Here is a 19,410-nt window from a genome sequence, read left to right as displayed (position 1 = left end):
ATTATCAAACAAGGATATTAATATTATTTAATTATATGAAATTAAATGATTAAATTTAAATAATACTAATAATAATAAACCACTTAAAGATAAATATACTCATTTTTTCAAAAATAAAAATATTATCTAGAGTAGCTTGAAATTACATAACCGATTAATATTTTGTATATAAGTTAACTATAATTTACTATATATTTTAAATTAATATATTTTTCATTACTAGTATACTTTGCTAAAAAAATAATACTAAAGTTAAATATTTATTTTTTTTAAATAAAAATGTTATTAATTCAATTTATAGCATTTTTATTTATTTTGCAATATGCAGTAGCTGAAAAGTAAGCTAAATTATTAATATTATTTTTTTAATTTAAATTAGTTAATATTTAATTTTAATATTAATTAATATAAATTTTTTAATCAATATAATTTTTTTAATCAATAATATTTTTTCAATTAATATTATAATATTTATTTTTTATTTTTTTTAATTAGGGCTCAATATTCTATACTAGCACCCAAAGTCCTACAACCGCAATCACAATACAATATCATAGTATCGTTGAATAATTATGTGGGCCAGTCAAACATAACGTGCGAATTGTTTAACCAACTCAAAGGTTTTAAGGTATCGAAAATATCGCACTTTGATGAACACCATATGGTTCAGGTAATGGACCTGCAGTCGGGTGCCAATTGGCCAGAAGGTCAATACGATTTAACAATCACATCAACGGATGGCCTGATTCAAGAAAAAACAATTGTCCAATATAATTATAAATTGTTTGTCATCATGGTACAAACTGATAAGGCTATCTATAAGCCGGGTCAGGATGTCCAATTACGGGTAGTCATACTTGATAATTTGTTAAAACCGGTTAACCCGGAATTAATCAGAGATTTGCGCATATTTATACTGGTAAGTTTATTTATTTTATTTTTTTTAAAAAATTAAATAATATCACTATATTTTTAAATAATATTAATAATAAATTTTTCGCAAATTATATAGGATCCTCAAAAAGTACCGTTATTGGAAATGAGACGAGTACATATTTATTTTAATATTTATAAAAAAATTTAATTATTTGTTAAAAAAAATTAATCAAATTTTTTTTAAATTAAATATTTATCTTAAAAGGATCTAGGTTCTAGTACTAAAGATCAGCAACTGTACAATGTCAATATGTTTAACTATACCAATGGTGTTACCGATGATATTAAATTTAATTTGCACGACGCAAGCAAACCGGGTGAATGGACTATACAAGTGGCAACACATGGTCAATTGGAAAACTATACGTTTTTTGTTGACTACTATACCCTACCCATGGCCAACGTTACCATCACGTTGCCCGAGTATGTTAAATTTGATCGACCAGTGTTGAACTATAGTGTCGATGTTTTCTATACGTTCGGCAAACCAGTCGACGGTTATGTACTGGTTGAAATTGACAAGATTAGAGAGTGCGGTAAATTAGTCACGACCGATCCCGATAGAGTGTTTCACGCTAATTGGACAATCGAGCATGGTCAGATTAAGGGTTCAGTTGATTTGAAACAAACCAAACTACTGTTTAGCAATAATTGTCCGGAACTAACATTGAACTTATCGGCCAAAGCCTACGATAATAATACTGATAATTGGTATTTTAATTTCGATGTTTTCGATGCTATTGAATCGGAAATCAAAGCTGAAGTTCAAGATAAACAGTATACGTATAGACCGGGTAAACCTATTACTAAAAAGGTGTGTATTTATGTTTTTTATTAAATATTATACTAAATAAATAAATACTTTAAATCTATAGAGTAAAAGCTAAAGTTTTATATTATATATATATATATATATATAGAAACAAGCACTATTATTAAGTTAGTGTATATCTTATTAGATAATCTTAATTTTTATACATATTAGATATACGTATTAGATATTAATTAATTAATTAATAAAATATCTAAATAAATGATAAAAAAATTACTATAACTTTATTTTTACTAACAATATAATAGTATAGTTTTAGAAGTGATTTAGGCACTTTTTTTTCTAACAAAAATTTTAATTTATGTTGCTATCTAATATCTAAGTTGTAATCATATCTGCACACACATAGTATGTGAACATAAAAAAAATTTGTTTACAAATACAAATGTATTTTTTAGATATTATTAAAAACTAGAAATGGCGATGCCTTAGATGAAGATATTGTAAAAAATTATGAATGTAAAGTCGATTATAAAACCAAAACAAATTCAACTTATACGGATGGGGTTGTTACAGATATAATACCCAGTAGAGGTATGATTACGTGTATGATAATTACCGGACCAGACTATAAGGAAATGCGTATCCGATTGCGTAATCGAAAAAGCAATAAATTTATAGTTGAAAATAATATTGAATTTTTAAAAGACTGTGCAACCGATACAATTCAAATACATATGCAGGTAATTATTATTATAAATATTATTATTATTAAATTTTTTACTATACTAATTTATTTTAATGATTACTATATTTTTTAAATAGGAAGCAACTAAAACTGTAAACATAAATGACCAAGTAGCATTGATTGTTCAATCAACACAATCCATTGAAGAGTTTATTTATTATGTTGTAATACGCGGAACAATTGTCGACACACAATACAAAAAAGCAATTGGCAAAGACACGTACCAGTTTTTTCTGGACATTACCCGCGAAATGGTTCCCGAAGTATTGGTAGCCGTATTTATGAAACTACCCGGGTCACCAGTCATTATATCCGACGCTGTACACATATATGTGAATGGTACATTTCACAATCAAGTCCAGTTTGATGTTAAAACACCAGTAGTCGATGCCGGCAAAAAAGCACAGATGGTTGTCAGTGCCGAATCGGAATCCAAGTTGTTTTTTCTGGCCATCGATACGGCCGTATTGGCCCTGAAACAGGGTAACGACTTGTCATCGGTACGCGTATTGAACAATTTGAAAACCAATGCCCAATACAAATACGATACGGATAGTTTTCTATCTAGTGGTATGCAATTTTTGACTAACGGTGCCAAAGAGTGTAAAGATTCAAAACTGGTTGATAAAATTGAGCGTGATGATGACGATGATGATGAAGATCATTCGGTAAATCCGAAAACCAATAATGCTATTCGAAAAAATTTCCGGGAAGTATGGATATGGGATCGTATTGATATGTATGTTTTATTTTTTTTCAACTATATTTAAATTGTTTAATTATACAGTATAGATATACACATCAATATCTATACCACTATATAATTTTGGGAAATGTTTGTATAATATTTATGTCACGCGCAAACAATTACTTTTAATGCTTTGAGTGATTATAAATAATTTTTTATTTATTAAATAACTAGTTAGTTCCACCTAATAAAATGTGTATCAATAGTTAGCGCGTGCAACAATACTTATTAGTTTATTATAAAAAGTATATTTTATTTAATAAATTTAAATTATTAATAATCGCGCGACACATTAAATTTAATTGTTTGCGTGACACAAATTTGCTACAATCATTGAACAAATTATATAGTAGTATAGATAAATATATTGTATTTAATACACTGTAATTATAGATAGAATCAATTAGTAAATTAAATTTTAACAATTTAAATTTATTTATTTATTTATTATTATTTTTTTTGGATGATAAAGAGCTCATGGCAAATCTAGAGTCGGTATCAAATCAACGGTTCCCGATAGTATAACTTCATGGAAAGTAACGGCATTTGCATTGCACGCCGAAAAAGGACTCGGATTGACTACTCAACCTGGTTACGTATGTATACTGTAGTTACTATGTTTAATAATATATTAATTATTAATAATATTAATATACAGATATATTGTAAAATTTTAAATATAAAATTATGTTTTTTCTTTAAAAAAAATTAGATAACTGTATTTCGACCGTTTTTCCTAAAATTAAATCTACCATATTCGGTTAGACGTAACGAAACCAGCGAATTTCATGTTACAATGTTTAACTATAAAAACGAAACTGTTGATGTTACATTGAATGTCTATCAAAATAGTAGCGACAAACATAAAACAATGATACAGATTGATAATTGTAAAAATTTGAAACAAAAATTACAGCCTGGTCAAATCAAATCGATAACATGTTATGCAAAATCTAATGGTGTTGGTCAATTTGATTTAGTTGCCGAAGCTAGCGGTACTAGTGAACTATCCGACGATAAAGTAGCCGATGGTGAGCTCCGGCAGCTAAAAGTTATCTACGAAGGTATAACTGTTGATAAACATGTTGTCGTCGATTTGTTAATGTTTGAACAGGATGTTAACAAAATTAGTACATCCGTAAAATCGGTATTACCCGCGGATCGGGTAATTGGTTCGGAATTATTGTTGATGACAGCAACCACTGAATTGTTGACCAGTCAATGGAACGATCGGTTGGAGAAATTGGAATCCGATTATAGTATGAAATTTGATTTTAGTAAACCTGAAGGTTGTTGTCAGCAACGTATCAATCGTGGTTTTCCAAAAGTATTCTGGCTAGATTATGCTAAAGCAACCAATAGGACGACTCCCGATATGGAAAACCAGGCTGTAGCCGATATACAATTCACGTTGAGTTTATTGTGTTGGCATGTTGATTATGATGGATCGTTTGTTTACTACGAACAATGTATTTATGTATATTAATATTTTTAAAAAATATTTTTTTTAACAGTATAATTATAATTAAAATAAAAAAAATCTATACAGATAATGCCAATTAAAAGTTAAATTTTAAAGTAATATATTGTATAGTTAACTTTAGGCTTAGCAGGGTAACTTAGTTATTACATTACCTTAACATTAGATAATGTATATATATACAGTACCTTGCTAAAGCATAATATTACACAAATTTAAACTTTTTAGTTACTTTAATACAATAATTTTTTATAAATAGATAATCCCGGTTCGAAAATGGATAATGTAGTACTAGATAAACGTAATCCGTTTCTATGGCAAACAGCTTATACATTACAATTTATGACACACGTTAGCAAATACACGTTGGTATCGGAAAAATCACTGAAAGATGTCAAAAATTGGCTAAAATCTGTACAGAAAGCTAGTGGCGAATACATTGAAACCTATGCCGATCACGATATAATGTCCACGAAAACCAATGCCTACCTAACAGCTTACGTACATAAAACAATGTTGGAAGCGGGCGAAATTAATCCGCCAGCGGATAAATATTTGACCGAAGTTTTCGACACACTAACCGATCCGTTAGACATGATATCGACGTGTCTAGTGTTGAACAAAATCAGGGCTAAAAATATGGACGTATGTAACGAGAAATTAGATAAACTAATGCAACGTGATGCTACCGGTGCTTATTGGTCAAATGCACGTGGACAACCCGATTTATATGTAACAGCATTTGGTTTGATGATGCTAACGGAACGTCAACAAAAATCCCGGGCAATGGATGTATTTAAATATATAATTTCAAAACAAAAACATGATGGTAATTTCCAATATGGCGGCCGGGAACAAGATTCATTGGTAACCGTAACATGTATGGAAGCGTTGACCAAATTTCATCAAATGTTAAAAACATATGAACGATTCAAAGAAAATGTATTTGTTACATTTGAGCTGAACGGGAATAAACAGGAAATACATTTACTACCCGATAGTCCCGTAATGCAAGTTGTCGAGGGTGACCCACTAGTCAATGAAATCGGTATTGTAGCGGAAGGTTTTGGCAATGCTAAGGCAACACTGATGTATCAATACAATACAATGTCCATATCGGACGGTGCATTCAATATATCAATTGATCATACTCGACACAATGATAAATATGTTATATTGCATATTTGTACCAAGTGTGTTTTAATAATTTTTTTTAGAAATTTATTTTAATTTACATGCTAATTTTGTTTTAAAATTATTTTTTAAAAATAAATATTTAGCCACAAAGAAACTGGTCGATCCACTTCGAACAATATAATTGAAATTGATTTGCCAACTGGTTTTCATTACCATGCTGAAAAATTCGTATGGAATAAAGATATTGTCGACAAAATTGAAGCCAAAGAGGGCGACACAGAAATTCATGTTTATATTAAACAAGTAAATTAAATTAGATATTTTTTTTATATTTAATTTTGACTAAAATTATTATTTTTTTTAAAAAAAGTTAACAAGCTCACAATTGTGTATTGATATACCGACAATCGAAAGCTACAATACTATCGATAGATATGCCGTTCCCGTCAAAGTCTATCACTATTACGATAGAAATACAATGAGTGTCGAAACTTACGATGTTTAACATGGAAAAAATCAAAATAATTAAATAAAAAATTATTAAAAATTACTAAAAAAATTTCAACTATTTAAAATATTTTCAATAAATTTATTTGCATTTATCTATGATTTATTTTTATTTAATTTGTAAATTTACTTACTATTTTTTTTAGAAAATAATGTTATTGCTAAAATATTAGAATGCAATAATTACTGTATGGTTTATAACTATAGTTAAATTTATTGTAAAGTTAAGAATATTAAATAAATTAAATTATGTTAGTATTACAGTTTAATTACATTAATATTGCTTTAAAAAAAATTATGAAAATTTTATAAAAATTGTAAACTTAAATAAATAAAACATTTTTTATTTATACTTTACTATTTAAATTGAATTTAACAATAAAATTAATATAAATTGTATATATTTTGAGGCGCTAGATATTTATTTTAGTTATTAATTATATAAATCTATGTTTTTAAAAAAACATTTATCAAATTTGATTTAATAATATAAAATACTTTATGTATTTTTATAAATAATTACAAATTTTATATGATAAAAATATTTCGAATTAATTTATTTATTTATAATTATATTAAAATTTAAATGCATTTAACTTACAATTAATATAAATTTTTAAGCTAAACCTAACCAATAGATTATCATTTGAACAGTTATTATCAAAGTTATAACAATCGAACAGTTTATCAATGTGTTAATTAATAAAAATTAATTTAATAAAAAATTTTCTATATTTTTTTAATGTAAATATATTTTTATGCATTGCAAACAGTTTTACGTAGATTATATTTAGCATCCGGATCATATTTGATTATTGATTGTTATGTATGGAACTGTTAAAATTAATTAAAAAAATTATTTAATATATAATAAATATAAAATAGTAAAAATGAAAGTTATAAGGAATGACTAACTAAATATTATTATAATATTAAAAATATTTTTACAAAATATATAAAACATTTACAGTTTTTATATTAATTTAGAAATTAAATAATTAATTAATTCATATTATAATTAATCAGAATTGCCTTCTTACTAATAATTGTAGTTTTATTTATTTTTAAAAAAAACTAATCAAAACATAGTAATAAATATTTTATTGATATTAAACTAAAAATTAATTTCATTACAATAATAGTGTAATGTTTTTTTTTGTAAATTTTATTTAAGTATTTTTGTCTTATTTTCTAATTTCAAATATCATTATTTAGTTTTTAAAAAAATTATAAGAAGTTGTAGTATGAAATTCATACTATGAATACAATAAAAAAAACTTTTTTAAAAATGTTTTTTTTCTTTTATTTATTTTAAAAAAACATTATTTTAATTATTATATGTTATTATTGTTTCTTACTCTATGTTATATAAAAATATAATCAACAAAAAACAATTGTTTGACAGTTTTATACATAAAAAACATAAATTTTATTATTACTAATAATAATAGGTATACCGTACTAATTATCAAATATTATAATTTATATATAAAAAATAGTTTTAATAATAACTATATTATTAAATTATATTACATTATTAGTACAATTATTTTTAAAAAATAATTAATTGTAAAATTTTAATTGTATTATAAAAAATTAATTCAAAAGTTAAATATAGTTTTAGAAATAACTTTATAACATTATTAAATTATCATTAAAATAGACAAAAACTTTTGAAGTTAAAAAAAACTAATTATAAAATCTAAATTAAAATCATATATAAAAAGATATTTATATAATATTAGATACAGTTTATATTGATATTGAAAAACAATAATCAATGCTATTACTAAACAAATATATTTAATTAATAAAAAATAAATTAGTTTATATATTAGTAAAACTTAATTTTTACAGTTTCTTGTTTCTAACTTTTTTTTAAAAAAAAAATATTTAATATCTATTTTTTTTTTAAATTTATACAACAATTTATACAGTATTTTAATTATATACATTAGTATTATTATTAAGTATATAAATATAATTAATTTAAAAATAATATATAGAGTACTTGATTGAGAAGTCTAATTAAAATAAGTTAAAGTATAATTATAATTAAAAAATTTACTAATAAAACAAAATTTACAGTTTTATACAATTTAATAATTAAATTTGTTAAAATACACAAATAATTAAAATATCAATTTATAATTATTATTATTAATTAATTTTTTTTTGTTAGTAATTACGTTTTATTGAGATACTAACTTTCAAATTTATTATACAATAATAGTTAGTACTATAGAAACTTATTATATGATTTATTGTCCTTTAAAATTAAATAAAACTTATATTTAAAAAAAAATATTTTTTTTAATTTAAAATATAATTTTTTACCCAAAAATGTTTTTTAAACGTAAAATATAATCAGTACTCGGATTAAATTGATTATTAAATGCTATTATGTTTGTGAAATGTTAATTAATATTAAAAAATAAATTAGTTTTGTCAATGGTATTATCTAATTAATATAAAAATTTAGTTATATATCATTAAATAGTTATTTAATTATTAAACATTTACAGTTTTGATATTACTAGTATTAATAAAAATTGTAAGTTATCAATAATTAATAATAATAATAAAAATAAACTCGTGATAACCCCACTTCCCTTACAATATCTAAAAATTACATAAGTTAAAATAAATAAACATATTTGAAATTTCTTTATTTATTTTATTATAATTAAAGTTAAAATTTTAAAAATTAATAGATATTTTTGCAAACTTCAATTTTGCCAAACAATCTAACCATTAGATCAGCATTTGAACAGTTATTATCAAAATTATAACAATTGGACGGTTTATCATTCTGTGAATTAATAAAAATTTATATTTTATATATTTTTTAAAAATGTAAAAAATTAAAATTAATTATATACCCCAAATGCATTGCAAACAGTTTTACGTAGATTATATTCAGCACCCGAATCATATTGATTATTGATTGTTATGTACGGAACTGTTAAAATTAATAATTAATAAAATTTATAACATATTTATAAAATTAATATATAATATAAAATTTAAATCTAATAATAAAAAATTTTTAGATATATTTTCACAAAATATTGTAATTATAAAAACATTTACAGTTTTTTAATATTAATTTAGAAAAAATTTAGAAATATTTAATGCATATGATAAGTAATCATAAATTCGGCGATGACTTAATTGCCCACCACGCCCCCCACGCCCCCCTCGCCCCCCACAAAATATTTTTTTAAAACTTTGTTTTTTATGCCCACCACGCCGCGGGTGGGGGTCATGGAAAAAAAATTTTTAATAAAATATTTTGTGGGGGGCGAGGGGGGCGTGGTGGGCAATTAAGTCATCGCCCATAAATTCTACTACAAGTAAAACATTATTTTATCCTAAATTTTTTTTAATAGTTATCCGCTGTTAGTATTTATTATTATTATTATCATTGTTAATTAAAAAAATTATTTTACCATTAATCAATTTAGGTGACAAATTATCGGTCAATTGTTTCATCTGATCCAACAATGGATTACTTATATCCCGTTCCTCAGCGCATCGGATCAGTTGCCAACCATTGACTGGCCATCCGATAGTAGGATTGTGTACGCAATCAATGGCAGCACTTATTGGATATTTAGACCAATCCTTATGACTAGTTGTACACCAAATCATATTAAATATTACATCACTGGATATGTAAGTTTGGTTGACAATACAGGCCTTAATGTAAAGTAATTTATAATTAAATTAATTTTTTTAAAAAACACTTAAAATGATATAATAAATATTATGATGAATAGTATAGAAAACTTATATATTAATTAATAATTAAAATATATAATATAATATAAATAAAAATTTATAATATACCGAAATCGAATATATTAATCTTTTTATAAAATTTTTTAAAAAAATATATTTTAAAAAATATATTTTTTACTATTAGTTAGTATTAATTCAAAATTATTATTTATACTACTAGTAGTAATAGTACTATATTTTACTAAATAAGATAATGATAATAAAAATAAATAAAATATATTAAATACCTGTAATCTTGTGGCCAAACAATTAATACTACTATTGTATTCATTAAGGCACTGGTAGTTGTAATCATTGGATATGTTATTCAAACCCCAGGGTATAAACTGAACCGTTAGTCTACTATTGTTAGTAGTGTTTACTACTAAATCATAGATAGTATTTTGATAATCCAATCCGTTATTTAAGGATGAAATAAATTCAATTGATTTCCGATTATTTGGCGAATAATAGACGCCAACTGAAACACCGGTAGTATTGGGTGACGGAAAGGGTGTACTACTGGTGTCGACAGGAGGTGTTGGTGTATAGGGAGTGGTACTTAAAATTGGTTTTCGGTAACAAACAGATGGTCTATTAATCTATAGAAAAAAAACAATTATATTAATAATAAATAACAATAATTAAGTTAAAATAAAATTGTGTGTTAATTATGTATAAAAATATGTATAAAAGTTTATATAAATTATTTATTTTTTTAAATATAATTATATAGATATTTAGATTTAAAAAAATTAAATTATAATAAAAAACAGTATTTTATCATGTGTTAAATTTAATTTATATTGTTTAAAAATATATATAAAATAATTAGTTTTAAATCTAAAAAAAATAATAATTAATAAAAACAATTATAATAATAATAGTTATATTAATAATAATTTAACTTTTGTTTTTTTTAAATTAAACAATACATACACCAAATTCTTTGCAAACAATTTCACGCAAATTATATACAGCTTCCGTATAACGTATGCCATTGACAACAACAACAGGAACTGTATGTTTGATTTAAAAACATAATTAGCTTTACATTCATAATAATTATAATAATAATACTAACTGTCCTCATATGTTATCCTTGGGTCTAATGCCAATGTTTTAACTCGCATTTCATCTAAATATTGGGCACTATGTAGGACATCCTTAGCACAAACAATAACACCGACCCCATCATCGGGCAGGTGGTCATTGATTTGTGCGGCACACTGTATAACAGCACGGTTAGGATTGGTCAACCAATACGGGTGTTTGGTTGTACACAATACCATTAGAAAAATGTGACGATTTTCAACGATTGTATTATGATGTCCGACTAGACAAGCCTACAAATTTTTTTTATATAATAATAATAATTAAATAAATAAATTTTAATTTAAAAAATTAAAATTATTGTTAGAAAATGTATATTAATATTTTTTGTAAAATTTTTTTATAAACAAAAAAATTATTTAATTTTTAAAAAATAAATAAATATCTTATTATAAACTAAAATTTATAATTTAATTAAATTATAAGATATTAAATTTATATATATAGAAATTAAAATTATTTAAAAATTAAAAACTTGTTACACATTTGTGTTTATATACATATATATATATAATTCATAAATAATATATATATTAGTTAATAATTTAAAAATATTTTAATATAAATAAAATAACATAATTACGTACATGTAGTTTATGTGCCAAACAATTAGGATCATCGATACCGCAATTATAGATTGGAGGACTGGCACCATTGGTAGTAGACACACCCCACGGTATATAATCGACTTCAAGTTCCGGTCCAGACCCGTTAGCGCCGGTTATCATCAGATCGTAAATACCGGTCGGACTGTCTTTGCTTTGGTCGGACACAAAATCAATGGCTTTCGGATTATACGGTGAATAATAGACTTCAACTATCACTTTACTACAAGCTATGGGTACGTCCGGCTATTAATTATTATTATTAATATTAAATAGATATTTTTAACAAAAAAAGTATACTCTAATAAATTATATAATAATTTTAGTAGCCAAACATTAAACATTTTACTATAATAATAATTAATAATAATTAATAATAATTAATAATAATTAATAATAATTAATAATAATTAATAATAATTAATAATAATTAATAATAATTAATAATAATTAATAATAATTAATAATAATTAATAATAATTAATAATAATTAATAATAATTAATAATAATTAATAATAATTAATAATAATTAATAATAATTAATAATAATTAATAATAATTAATAATAATTAATAATAATTAATAATAATTAATAATACTAATCTAATACATACACCCAATTTGTTGCAAACAACTTTCTTTAAGTCTACTACTGCTTCGGTATTACGTTCGCCATCGATATAGACAACAGGAACTACAGTTATACAAAACAACAACATAATTAGCTAACAAATAATAGCAATCAATTAAAATCTTACTGTTCGTCTCTATTAACGGTGGATTCAACGCCAATGTTTTAACTCGCATTTCATCTAAATATTGACCACTCCTTACGTTATCTTTGGCACAGATAACAAATTGTTGGCCATCATCGGGTATATCGTTGACTTGTAGGGCACACATTGTAATAGCACGGGTAGGATTGGTCAACCAGTCAGGGTGTTTGGTAGTACACAATATCATAAGGAATTCATGATGATTTTGTAGGCTAGCATCATGATGTCGGACCAAACAGGCCTATCAATTACAATATATATTTATTTATATACAAGTTCTATATATATATACAGTTTATATATATATATTATATTAAATATTAATAATATATATATTATTTTTGAAAACAAATAAATGCATTTAAATATATATATATATATTCCAAACACATGTAAATTTATTAAAATAATAATTTATGTTTATAATTTAAAATAATTTTAATAATAAAATATTTTTATTTACATGTAGTTTATGTGCAAAACAATTTGGATCACTATTACCACAGTTATAGACTGATGGAATAGTGGTATCATCTCTAGTGGATACACCCCACGGTATATAATCGACTTCCAGTTCCACTGTCGACCCATCCGATTGCGGTATCATTAGATCATAAATACCGGTCCGACTATCCCTATGTTGTTTGGCTATAAATTCAATGGCTTTCTGATTGTATGGCGAATAGTATATTTCAACCTGTATTTTACAAAATAATTTTTTTTAAATTATATAAATATATTACTAAAAATTTTATTAATTTTTTTTACATATAAAATATTATTTTTAAACACCTTAGTAATACATAGTATTCCCTGTATTAATAAAGACAATATAATTATTATTATATTTGCATACATTATATTATTAATTTGTTATATATATATTTATGTATATATATATTAAATTAAAATATTTAAAAAAAACACCATAAAAAATATTAAAACGCATTCAAAAAAAAAATAAATGTATTTAAAAACTAAAACTTAATATTTATATAGATTTTTTAGTGTAATAAACTTTTTTGGTATAATTATTATCATTTAAATAATAAATAAATATAACTGTCAACTTTTTTTTGTTTTGTTTTATACATTTAATTTGTTTCTATTAATTTCAATTACATTAATGTTATATTGAAATCATTATATAATATTTTTTTTTGATTAAATTTTATTATTCAATAAAATATTACAATATTGTTATGAAGATAAAAACATTTCAGCTATTTCATATTTTTTTATTTATTTCATTTTTACTGATTAATACAGTATTAACTGACTGAAAAAAAACTATTTGTATTTTTTTTATTAATAATAAATTATGTAATAAAAATCAAAACATTTTTATTATACAAATAATATAACTTATCAGTAAAAATATATTTTATAAAGTGGTTTAAAAATTTATTTATTTAGAGATTAAAATATAATTTAATACACTACAATTACTGTTTGTATGAATTTATAAATTTTTCATATTATAGTTATTAGTTATTAGAAAATAAAATCATAATTATAACTGTAATAATATTTATAAAATTAATTTAGAAATTAGAAATATAATAATTATCATTTCTAAATATAATATACTTAATATGGATCTGTTAATTATTAAATTAAAAAAATAATAATATAATTAAAAATTTTTAAGTAAATATTAAGTAGACAAAAATTTTAGTTTAATTTTAATTTTTGTGATGGCTTAACCTAAATATATTTTTTGTTAATATTATAATAAAAATAAAATTCAATTATTAAACACTTATTACAGTTTAATAATAATAATAATTTAGTTAACATTAACTTACTAATTAACTTTTTGTTTTTTATTCAATGAAAATTAATTAAAAAAAAACATTTATCCACAAAATAATAAATATCATAATAAACAAATATTTGTTTCTAATAATAATATATCACTTTGTAATAATTTATTTATATTACAGTTTTTAGTCATTAAATATATAAATTATTAATAATTTCTTATATAGTAATTCTATATTTATTATTATTATTAATATTTGTTATATAAATGATATATTTATAACACAAATATAATTATTTTAAAAATAATAAATATTATTATAATAGATGTAATAATAATATAACAATTATTATGATAATACCTGAAAATCAATATTACTATCATTAAGGCTCTGGTTATTGGATTTTATTAGTAAAACCCTCAGTGTATGAACTAATCCAATTGACTTGAATTGTTTGTATAGTTGTTAGCATTTAAATAGTTTTTTATACATAAAAATAATAAACTTAGAAAAAAAAACTTTATTACTTGGAAAATATTTTTATAAAATCTAAATTAAATATACTTAAATAAAAAAAATGTTAAAAACAATCTATTAAAAACAATAGTAATATTTGAATTAAAATTAATAAATTGAGCAAAAATATTTTATAATAGCTCAGATATTTTGAATTATTTTTTTTAAATCATTTTTTATTTGTGCAATAAATGCGAATGATTATAAAAACATTTATAAATGCTAATATCTATTAAATTTAAAATTTAAATTATTTTCATTAAATATTATTAAAAATTAATATTTACAGTTTACTGGTTTATTTAAAAAAAATGGTAATGTTAAATGTTTTCAATATCATACTATATTATAAAATATTATACAACAATATTTAAAGTGAATATATTGTTAATATTGTAAATATTAAGTATATTTAATTAAGTTTAAAAATATAATTAATTATAAAAAAAATAGATAACTTGACTGAATAAACAAGCTAAATTAGTATAAAATTAATTATTAATTAAAAAATTATAAATAAAACTTATTAGAAGTTTTACTTCTATACAAAATTATTACACAATATTAATTATTAATAGATAATGGTAAAACTTAACAATACATAATTTACTAAAAAATATTGATACCATATTACATTATTTCTAACAATAATTAATTTTTCTTAAAATAAATATTTATATTATTTATCATTTAAAAAAAATTATTGTAGAGTTAAAAAAAACTTAAATAAATTATTAAAATACAAGTTTACCACAAATAAATTGAAAAATAAAACTTTTTTACGTTAATATAATTATATTTAACATTTTGGTTAATATTAATTAGTATATTATTATGCAATAAAATGTTAATTTATGTTAAACTGTAAGAAAAAAAATATAATATTATTTCACTTTTGTTTTTAGCTAAAGAATATAAAATATTATTTAGTATTCAATAAAAATAATAAATTTTATGTTAGTTTTACAGTTTAACAGTAATATTGCATAAAAATAGAAAACAATTAGCTTTTATAAAAATCATAAACAATTTTTGAATTGTTATTAATTTACTTTGTTTATTAACAAACTAAATTTTAATAATATTATAATTACAAATAATATTGAATAAACATTTGAAAATAGAAAATAATATTATTATTAAAATATTAATTCAAATACAGTTATAATAGATTTTTTTTTAATTAAAATAAATAAAACTAGATTAAGAATTAATTATTATTAATAAGCTCAACATGATAATAGTAAATTTATTTAAATTAAAAATTTATAAGCTAAAAATCTACTAAAATGTAGTATTATTTTTTAATATATATAAATAAAATAATTAATAATAATATTTTATTTATTAATTATTTAGTTGTAATTATATAAAAATAATTAATTCTGTATATAAAAAACATTTTAAAGTAGTTTAAAATTTTAAAAGAAAATTCAGTTTAAATGTTTGCAAACTTGAATTTTGCGAAACAATTTGACCATTAAGTTAGCATTTGAACAGTTATTTGTATTATAATATTGATATTATAATAATCTTTATTAATTAATTATAATCTTTTACTAGTATATATATATAAAACAATCAGCTATAGAATTAAAATTGTTTAAGTTATAAATTAATGAATTATTTTTAATTACTTTTATTTTATTTAACTAAAATCAAATTATGCAAATTAAAATTTTTAGATAATTTATAATTTTTGCAATAAAAATTATCATTACAGATATTATGTATTTATTTTTAGATATATATATAGTTAATTATTTTTTTAGTTATTTATAATATTAAAAATATTTTTCTAAAAATTTGTCATCCTCTTCTACATCTTCCTAAATATAAAAAGATTTTAGTAATATATTAAAAATAACTATATTATTATAAAACTTTTACAGTTTTGATATTATCATAAAATTACTTTATTTAATTTACTTAATTATTATTTTATCTTATATTAAAGTACTCATGATAAATATATAATAAATTTGCTACAATTAACTAAAGCATTTTTATGATTTTAATATAACTAATTGTTTTCTATTTTTATGCTATATTTATGCTAAACTGTAAAACTAAAATAATTTTTAATATTTTTATAGAATACTAATGTGTCCAACCGAAAAATTAAAAGATTTAAAAATATATATAAAAAATAATTATTTAATAAATTAAAAATTTACAGTTTGGTATTACTAGTTTAATAAAAACTAGATAAAGTTATCTAGACAAAATAAAAAGTATTATATTAACATATAATATAAAATATTAGAGTATTAGGAATTTATTTGAAAAAAAATTATTTATTTATTATTATAATATACTATATATATAACTAATGTTTAAAATACAAATATTACTAATATTTTAATTAATTATACTAATAATAGTAATTAATACAAAACTTGTTATCTTATTGCCAAACAATTGATAGACTGATTAATATTATTATAATATTTTATTTATCATTTTGTAAAAATTATTGATTTTTTAAATATATATATAAATTATATATATTATAAAATATATATATATATATTATAGTATTTTTAATTTCAATATATCATACTATATGTAAAAACTAGAAACTTTTCTAGAAAATTAGTATAATATTTCTAATCATTGCTATAATAAATGCTACTTATTATTAAAAAAAATTTATTAATCTGGAACTGTTAAATTAAAAATTAATTAAAAAATAACATTATTTTATAAATATATATTTAAGTAAATATAAAATAATATAAATGGATTATTTAAATTTTGAACTACTTTTTATTAAAATATTAGAAATATCTTAATAAAATAATGAAATTATAAAACATTTACAGTTGTTTGTAAAAATTATAATATTATTTAAAGATATAATTTTTTGTTTAACTTTTAATATTGTAATTTTTTTTAATAAATTAAACAAAATAATTTAGCTCAGATAATTTTATTTAATTTTTAATCATATTTTTTTAGTTAAATCAATACGAATGATTATTATCACTCATCAGTGCTATTATTAATAAATTAAATTTTTAATTTAAATTATTTTACTTAAATAACATTAAAAATTATTTTTTACAGTTAGTTGTGTATTATTCAATAAAAAAATATTTAAGTCCATGACTTATGTTAAAATGTAATAAAAATATAAAAATAAATTATTAATTATATGTTATGCACGACTCTATTTAATTAAAAATTTTGTTTAATAATTAATAAAAATAATAAATTTATGTTAGTTTTACAGTTCATCATTAAAATTTTAACTTTAATTTTATTAAAATCATAAAATTGTTGCTAATAGTTATCTATTAAAAACCAGATTTCAATAATATTTTAAATTACAAATAACATTTGAATAAACAAATAAACTAGATTAATTTTAAATTGTTTAAAAAAATTTTGTATTTTTTTTTTATTTATTTAAATATAATTCAATACATTGCAATTACTGTATATGTATTTATAAATTTTGATAATATAATTTTTTTAGTTGTTATAAATGTAACTGTAAAAAATTAAATGATAATTATAATAATGTTATAATAATATTATAATATAACAATAAGTATTTTACAGTAAATAATAATAATGTTATAGTTGTTTTTATAAAATTTACGTTTAAAATAATATAAAATTTAAAAAAAATATTTATTTGTTAAAAAACTAATATTAAACTGTAATTGTTTAATAATTGCATTGTTTTTTAATAAATATTTTAAAAATCTATTGATATATAGTTAAAGCAAAATACCCAAAATTTTATTTTAATTTATATATTATAATAATTTGATTAATAATTTTTTTTTAATAAAATTATATAAAAAAATACAGCTAATATATTAAATTTTATTATAATATAGCAAAATAATTATAAAACTTATTTTTAAAAACTAAATAAAACTAACTGTAAAAAATTAGTTTTAATAATATTTAAAAATATAATTAATACGATTTCTGGCAATTAGAATTAATAGATTTTAAAAATATATTAAAAATAATTATAAAATCGTTGAACAGTTACAGTTCGGTATTACTAGTTTAATAAAAACTATTAATAGATAAAGTTATCTAGATAAAATAAAAAGTATATTATAATATAAAATATTATTAGTATAAGGAATTTAAAAATAATCATTTATTTATTATTTTACTTAATTTACTATATATAACTAATATTTATAATAAAACTGTTTAATAATATTTTAATTAAATAATTAAAATAATAATAATTAATTAAAAAATTGTAATCTTATCTCCAAATAATTGAATTGATTTGAGTTCAAGTAATATAATATTTTAATTATCAATAATAATAAAAGTTATAAGATTTATCTTTTTGTAAAAATTATTGTTTTAGTTTAAAAAACATAAATAAATTACTAAAATACAAGTTAAAATAGTTTTTTAAAAATAGAAAACAATTAGTTTTATTAAAATCATAAAAAATAAACTCGATAAGTATTGTGATTATTATTTTATTATGTAATAAACTGTTAATTTATATTAAACATTTAATTAAATAAAAATTAAA

At 20.4% G+C, this 19,410-nt stretch overlaps 2 protein-coding genes across 2 annotated transcripts; one reads left to right on the top strand and one right to left on the bottom strand.

Annotated features, from left to right (window-relative positions):
* Nucleotides 1-261: 261 nt before the first annotated feature.
* LOC128952174 (CD109 antigen-like) lies at nt 262-6,328 on the top strand. Its single transcript, XM_054297519.1, has 11 exons — nt 262-338; nt 496-919; nt 1,013-1,048; nt 1,142-1,750; nt 2,167-2,451; nt 2,534-3,195; nt 3,677-3,800; nt 3,917-4,673; nt 4,944-5,877; nt 5,965-6,124; nt 6,192-6,328. Exons 1-11 carry the CDS (start codon nt 280-282, stop codon nt 6,324-6,326), a joined length of 4,185 nt encoding a protein of 1,394 aa, XP_054153494.1. The 5' UTR covers nt 262-279; the 3' UTR covers nt 6,327-6,328.
* A 2,674-nt stretch (nt 6,329-9,002) lies between these two features.
* Nucleotides 9,003-13,441, bottom strand: LOC128952077 (uncharacterized). Its single transcript, XM_054297411.1, has 11 exons — nt 13,399-13,441; nt 13,070-13,303; nt 12,589-12,847; nt 12,445-12,524; nt 11,812-12,075; nt 11,196-11,457; nt 11,051-11,130; nt 10,360-10,713; nt 9,781-10,030; nt 9,211-9,290; nt 9,003-9,140 (listed from the first exon to the last, which is right to left on the bottom strand). Exons 2-11 carry the CDS (start codon nt 13,211-13,213, stop codon nt 9,036-9,038), a joined length of 1,878 nt encoding a protein of 625 aa, XP_054153386.1. The 5' UTR covers nt 13,214-13,303; nt 13,399-13,441; the 3' UTR covers nt 9,003-9,035.
* Between the last annotated feature and the right edge of the window lie 5,969 nt (nt 13,442-19,410).

Source organism: Oppia nitens, unplaced genomic scaffold (assembly GCF_028296485.1).
Source record: "Oppia nitens isolate AA-2021 unplaced genomic scaffold, nextdenovo-longstitch-racon4-pilon3 scaffold1_pilon_pilon_pilon, whole genome shotgun sequence".
Lineage (NCBI taxonomy): Eukaryota > Metazoa > Arthropoda > Arachnida > Sarcoptiformes > Oppiidae > Oppia > Oppia nitens.
This window is presented reverse-complemented; position numbering and strand designations above follow the sequence as displayed.

What these genes read in the sequence shown, in the direction of transcription:
- LOC128952174 (XM_054297519.1), top strand. Translation starts at nt 280, where the DNA reads ATGTTATTAATTCAATTTATAGCATTTTTATTTATTTTGCAATATGCA. An exon ending in TGACTACTCAACCTGGTTAC is followed by an intron (nt 3,801 to 3,916) that starts GTATGTATACTG and finishes AAAAAAAATTAG; the next exon opens with ATAACTGTATTTCGACCGTT. An exon ending in TTCATGTTTATATTAAACAA is followed by an intron (nt 6,125 to 6,191) that starts GTAAATTAAATT and finishes TTTTAAAAAAAG; the next exon opens with TTAACAAGCTCACAATTGTG.
- LOC128952077 (XM_054297411.1), bottom strand. Translation starts at nt 13,213, where the DNA reads ATGATACCGCAATCGGATGGGTCGACAGTGGAACTGGAAGTCGATTAT. An exon ending in GTTTTGCACATAAACTACAT is followed by an intron (nt 12,848 to 13,069) that starts GTAAATAAAAAT and finishes TGTAATTGATAG; the next exon opens with GCCTGTTTGGTCCGACATCA. An exon ending in GTTTGGCCACAAGATTACAG is followed by an intron (nt 10,031 to 10,359) that starts GTATTTAATATA and finishes CTTTACATTAAG; the next exon opens with GCCTGTATTGTCAACCAAAC.